The following is a 7,015-nucleotide window of genomic DNA, read 5'->3' as shown; positions in this document are numbered from 1 at the left end:
AACGAACCAATGACGTGATCTGTCCAAACCGAGGCCTCGTTTGTCATCGGTTACGTCATTTTCCGGAAGCGATACAGGCCTCGAAGCGCGGCTTCATTTGACACGCCCACTTTTACTCGAGACAAGCCTCAAATGCCTCAGTTCATTTGTCCCATCACTAGAGCCAGCACAAGGTCGACGTTGCTCTGTCCAAAACGAAACTAAATGCGGAGGAAAAATGGTTCCCGTGAAAATCAAAAACGATTTGAAGGCGGTTTTGAAGGATCTGAGTAAAAGAAACTTCGCTGAGTTTTGTCACGCCTTGCGGGACCGCCGGGCAAAGCCTCGGATCCGCTACACTGACGTGGAGGATAAAAGTGTACTGGAGATCACAGACCTCTTGGTTTCAAGATTCCCCGAGAGAGCTCTGCAAGTGGCTGCTACTACACTGAGGAGCATTGCCTGCAACCAGGAAGCGGAGAATCTGCGTGAGTGAGCACCGGTGATGACTGACATGTCTTAGCAATGATTTGTATGGTAATTAAGTAGAGGCGGCGGGCTGAGCTGTACCATGTCCCACAAAGATCCAGAAAGCGATAAACCCCAGTGTATTGTATCCGGATGCACCCTGCGTCAGCCGTGTGTGTGTCGCCGAACGTGTGGCTTTTGATTTTGGCGCCATTCTGAGCAGCGCACCACGTCACAGAATGCAGTACTTTTGAATGTCATATCGACATCGTTACAGCGCTTTCAATACACTTTCAGTGTACGTATGTATGTAAAAATATGTCACATAAATACACTTAATGTAGATATTGAGCCCATAGGCTGTTTATATCAGTACTTTGTATCATTTCTGGGGACAGAATCCCAGCATTTCCTGTTTCAAATAAACATGGTCAAGTCCGGAAATATGGGACTCGAGGCACTACGCAGCCAAGACAGCCACCAACACCGTCTTTGAATTGTTGCTAGAACACAACGGACATAAATACGTCCTTGGTGAACCGGAAGCTCGTGCTGAAAGTTTGAAGAAGGGTTTTGGTGGGTGGGGTAGAGTTTCACTTTCACAAAGAACGTAATATTTACCATATGCAGAATATGATAAAGTGTTTTATGATGTCATCATTTTAACAGACATTTGCTGCCTCCACATAGTTTTTTGTTCATAGGCATATGAATCACTGTCCCGTTTTACCACTTACTGTAACTCCATCCCTAACAATGTAGAATAGCATTAGGCGACACCAAAACATGAAAATCCTCAAGATTGAACTTTAAAATGAAAGGTAAAATATCTACACAGTCACCACCAGGGCAGTTTGTGAGGCTGTATTAATTAATTAAAAGTCAAGGGCAGGTCAGTAGTATGTATTGGTTCTATGTTGCAGTGAATGTGGTACTGAAACAATATTACAATGTTAAGGACCAACTGTCTTCTATCTGTCTTCATTATCTTTCTCTACAGTTTCAAAAATTAAAGCATCCCCTAAGAAACGTGTGACCACCCAGCGGCCTCCTGCGACAGTGAAGAAACCAAATAAGGGCCATGCTCTGAGCAGGTGTAAGATTGAGTTTGGCAAGCACAAAGGAAAATCCTTCAAATGGCTGCTGGACAATGATGTGGACTACATTGCTTATATAGTGCATGGCCACAAGAAGCAGGGACAGAAGCGGCGTCAAAGCCCGCTGGTGGCCAACAAGGTAGGCTACTGCAAGGAAAACGGACCGGAATCTACAAGCTCCCAAAGTTTTTTATTAATGCCTTACTTCAACTTCAAATGTATTTATATCCCGTAGGGCAATTTGTTATACATTAAGTAAAAAAACCCACATAAAGACATACATATATACAAAACAACTGGGGGAGGAGGGAGACTACAACGCGGTGAAGCAACAATAGACACATGGATGCAGCTATTTCATCCATCCATCCATCCATCATCTGCAACCGCTGGTCCCTAATAGGGTTGCGGGGGGGCTGGAGCCGATCCCAGCTGACATTGGGTGGGAGGTGGGGCACAGGACACCAGTCTATTGCAGGGCGCATAGAGACAGACAACCATTCACACCTACGGGCAACTTAGAGTCATCAATGAACCTAACACGTGCATGTCTTAGGACTGTGGGAGGAAGCTGGAGAACCCGGAGAGAACCCACACAGACACGGGGAGAACATGCAAACTGAACGATTCGATGCACAGAAGGATTCCAACCAGGAACCCTCTTTCTGTGAGACGACAGGGCTAACCACCACACCAGGTGTGCCGCCTAAGTGCAGCTTATTGCAGACCTTAAACCTTTTCAACTTACAAAGTCTTCTCGTCAAAGTCAATGTGTCCATCCTCAGATATCCTCACTGCAGATGTGGTAGCTGGACGTAGCCTCTCTGCCGGGGTCCATTCTTTCAGCTTGATCCAATCATTCGCCGCTGGGAGCTGCCATCTTGTCAGACTTTGACTCCTCCTCATTTCCTTGTACCAAAAAGAGGCGTTGATGTGACGTTGGGGAGAGGGAGATACGTCTGTCTCGGTGACGTTTACAGAATTAGCCACATTAGCCTCACATTTGCGCCAGCGCCCGGGAGCTAGGCTAACAAAACACGTTACTAGATAAGCCCTGTTTATTTTTAGACTACACCGGATCGACGAGTCGAGTGCAGGCACTCCTGTGTCCTTAGCAAAGATTACACCGGCCGTCGATAGCAGGCTGTATTGCAAATCATGGTGCAAGTCCTCACGCCCAACGATGGATGGATGGATGGATGGATGAAAACTTGAGTACATGTTTATACTGTATGTAAGCGTTACTAAATTATGTACAACTATTATACCATTTGGTTGAGTTTTCATTAAACTATACTGCAGCTGATTCATTCACCGGTCTTATGACAGATACAGTGAAAATACAGATATACAGAATTAAGAAAAAGGCTCAGCTGCGTCTCTACTGACTATGTTAGCTAAACTTGTTTATTTAAGATGGACAGTGCACATTAATACACATTGCTGTAAAGCACAATTAATTTTTTCTCACCAGTCCTACACTATAATCCCGCCCTACTGTGCTGTGACTGGCTAGGGCTCGTCATGTCTGTGCGTCAAGCTCAGACGCAGTTTGGGTGAGGGCAAAGAGGTCATAGTGAGGCTTAGTACTAGCCAATCACAGTACAGTGGGACGGGACTAATTGAAAAATAGATAAGAGCAAAAAATGATGTCATGGAATTGTCCCAGAATCAACCAAATGGCTGTTTGTCAGTTGTAGTCCCAGGGCAGCTATTATAAAGTGAAGTTGACCAAGTAGATTTTTTGATTATTTGATGGTTTACATAGTTTATATAAGTGTATAAAGGAATTGTATATTGAATGAATGAAGTTTTAATTGAACCTTGGAGCTTTCATAATAACACTTTTTATTTCATTCGAAGGATGCCTTGACCAAATTCGCGAGTGCTCACCCTAAGGCTGTGAAAGAAGTTGAATTCATTCGCGCTTACGAGGAAGCCAGACAGAGATCCCTCCAGCCAGGCCAAGAAGGACAGGCCCTTGTTAGCTTTGGTGAGTACAGAGGCGAGACACTGCAGGATCTGTACGAATCCAAGGAAGAGAGAAAAATCAGGTATGATAGAATGCATTAATGAATTGCAGTGGATCTTGGTGTTAGTAACAATGGCAGACATTAAAGGCCACCATTCTACTCTTTGTACACAGTTATGTCGACTTCATCCGGAAAAAGAAATTCCAAAATACAAAGATGGACATCGCTATCAAATACATTTTGCAGCGTGACCAAGAGCCGACCATGGCTACAGTAGCCACCAACGGGCCAAATACCAACTTGGCCCCTCAAGCAGCCAAAAAGAAACCGACCAAAAGGAAACTGGCCCGAAGCATTGCAATGTCTGGGGACGTACTTAAGCAGAAGAACACAAAAAAGGCTAAGATGACAAAGGAAGTAGAAAAAAAGGCAAAACATACAAATCCACAGCAAAAAATTAAAAACAAACCACTCAACAACAAAAAAGGCAAATCAAACAAATCACCAAAGCCAGTGTAGTGCTGTGTCTTAACCTGTCCTGTGCGTTACTTGATCAGCCAAAGATTACTACGATGTTACAAAGATGACTACTCAAGGCGCTTTCACACTACTCACATTCACCCATTCAAACAGACATTCACACTAATGGCAGGGGACATCTACATACCATCCAATCTAACCATACACACCACATTCACACACCCATGCGCAGCACCGGGAGCAATTAAAAAAAAAAAAAAAATTCCAGATATGGTCGATAAATTTGGGGTTCAATGTCTTGCCCAAGGACACTTACACATACCAGAGGTTCCGTGATCGAACCCCAAACCTCTCAAATGGAGGACGACCCGCTCTACCCCTGAGCCCCTAGCTGATCACTACTATCAGCTAGGGGTAGGCAAAAAATCGATGCATGTTAAAAAATGCGATTCCTGTCTTCTAAGATTCATAATCAATTCATAACTTCCAAAAATCAATTTTTAAAAACTCTTTTCCCGTCTCACAACGCGCACTTTGCGGCTTCCGTAGAACACTGTTGCAGGAAGCTACCGGCTAGTCAGTCACTGCCAGGCCGCCCGACAGTAAAGGCAAGTGTTTGGGTGCACTTTCAATTCAATTCAAAAAACTTTATTTGTCCCCGGGGGGCAATTCAGGGATTTTGGATTTGACCACTTCCAAGGAAGGAGAAGCTGGACATGAGTCATTCAATATAAGGTTTGCAAAATGAAAGTCAAGTTCTTGGGCAACACTACGAACGCCCACTGCGGTCAAGTGAGCAGTCATTCGCTTGTCAAATCAGTCAGCCCTATATTTGTAGTGTGCCCGTATTTATGGTAAATGCAGTGAAACGGCACAGAGGACCTGACACGAAGGTGAACACTTACCTGTCATTCTGTCTCACTCTGCAGTTGAAAACTCTCACCTGTAGAGAGGAGATGAAGTATTAAGGTTGAATATGGAGAATCTTTATTAAAAACTATATTTTAAAAATCAAAATACACCCACGGGGCGTTTTGAGGGGTACAGAATGAAAGTATGGCTTTTCCATTAAAAAAATATATTAAGTCTAAATTAATATAGCAGCAGTCATTGCGGGTTGTCTGTTGTTAGGCTACAGATACAAGGAATCCATTTGGGTTGAGAGCTAGCTAGCTAAAGGATTAGCCACCGCTCAAAGAAAGACATGTTGGAGCGGCTGGCTGCTAAGTGGTTAGATCAATTGCCCCTTGAGGCAGCAGCCGCAGGTTCGATCCTGACCTGCCGCCCTTTTCTGCATGTCTCCCTCTTTCTCTCACCCCATTTCCTGTCTGTCCTATATAATAAAGGCTTAAAACTGCCCCAAAAAAAATCTTTTAAAAAAAGAAAGAAAGACTTGTCGAAGCCAGTTGAAGACTGGCTAAAGTTAAATACTGTTGTTAAATTAATTGATCAGTCCAAATGAGTCGTTACCTTGTATGGGTCATCACTGACATGGAGCAGGCCGATCCCTGACACACTGTGCAACAAACCTGGCAACCCGACTACTGGAATTATTTTTTGTTGTTGCTGCGACAACGATTTTGAGACTAGATGGCAGTGTTCTGCTCATACTCCATATTCAACCTTGAACTTTACGAGTACACCACGTGAAATACAACTCCAATTGCATTATATCTTTGTTGTATCCACATTTGTTTTTTTAGTTTTCAAAATAAAGTGTCACACAGCCAGGCCCAAATACCAAATAAATATGGAATTAAGATTAATCGCATAATATTCACCAAACTTTTCACTGTGAAATTTCAGGATAAAAAGTCTCAAAATATAATTTACACAAAATATAATGTATAAAAAATACAAACAGGAAAAAATACCCATTTTTTGTACTATTTTATTTTTGGAAATGGCCAAGATTCTGGGAATTAAGTCAGCTACTAGCCTACATGTATAATTGTATCTATGAGCCTGTGAATGTTCTCATTTGTCATCGTTATCCTCAAAGCAATTTCAGTCAAAAACAACTGGACTGGTTGTTTGTCTAGGAAGACGTTTCACCTCTCATCCAAGAGGCTTCATCAGTTCATGTACGCATCTGACCAGGCTGGGACTGGTCCAACTAACTGGTATTAATTGTATCTATGTTAATAGCACTTTTATTTTTGAAGTCCCTGAAAATTAAATTTTGATAAATGTTATATAATATAGAACTGCCCTGACAACCATGTTGCAATTTAACAATCAGATATCCCTTTTGACAGTCCCTCAATGCTAAGAAGATGACCGCGATCTCTTGGTTGGGGCCGTAGCCCCCCTCTGTAACTGTGCAGGGAGAAAGTTATGGTTGTTTAATTGATGGAAAATTCACAATTCAAATCAGATGTATTCCCGAGTAAATTGTCCACAATTATCTCACACTTTTTTAACTACATGTTTTATGTTTTTCTTTGTTGTTGCTTTACAATGTCCATGTGTGTGTTTTCTCTTTGTCGACTCCTTTTGAGAATAGGAACTATATGTGGACATTGAGACGATGCATGAATCTGTAGCTTTTGTACACATTAAGCCTCATTTTCATTTAATTAATTTCATTTCCACCAACATTTTTATCACGCACGCACACTAGGAAGGCGTTTCACCTCTCACCCAAGAGGCTTCATCAGTTCATAACTGGACATTTTCACAAAGTGCTTTTGCATAAAGCTTCACTGATAATAGCAATAGCATGCTTTTCATTTGCTCATGTTTTGTTAACTCATACATGGGGGCAAAAGTTGTCCCCAATGTATTTTTTAAAAATTTGTATTGTGTCTCTGAACTGGTGACTACTGTATGATTGGACTCGAGAAAAGCACATTAAAAGAAGTTAAAAGGGGAGGTGTTTGTCGCATTGTTTTTCTTTTTCTTCTGCCACACGAAATGGACTGATCACGTACCGCCTTTGAAGAGTATGAAAAACTGTAAGAGGAATACTGTTAGAAAACTACTTATTGCATAAATTTGTAACTGAATATGTTTATT

General features: G+C 42.2%; 1 protein-coding gene across 1 annotated transcript; it reads left to right on the top strand.

Annotated features, from left to right (window-relative positions):
* Positions 1-217: 217 nt before the first annotated feature.
* On the top strand, positions 218-6,751 carry LOC310945172 (uncharacterized protein; the record flags this gene model as incomplete). The annotated part of the gene is made up of 4 exons (XM_083911190.1): positions 218-467; positions 1,448-1,683; positions 3,408-3,598; positions 3,691-6,751. 4 exons carry the CDS (start codon positions 218-220, stop codon positions 4,034-4,036), a joined length of 1,023 nt encoding a protein of 340 aa, XP_083767316.1. The 3' UTR covers positions 4,037-6,751.
* Positions 6,752-7,015: the final 264 nt, after the last annotated feature.

Source organism: Echiichthys vipera (genome assembly GCF_963691815.1).
Source record: "Echiichthys vipera genome assembly, chromosome: 3".
In the NCBI taxonomy this organism is placed as follows: domain Eukaryota; kingdom Metazoa; phylum Chordata; class Actinopteri; order Perciformes; family Trachinidae; genus Echiichthys; species Echiichthys vipera.
This window is presented reverse-complemented; position numbering and strand designations above follow the sequence as displayed.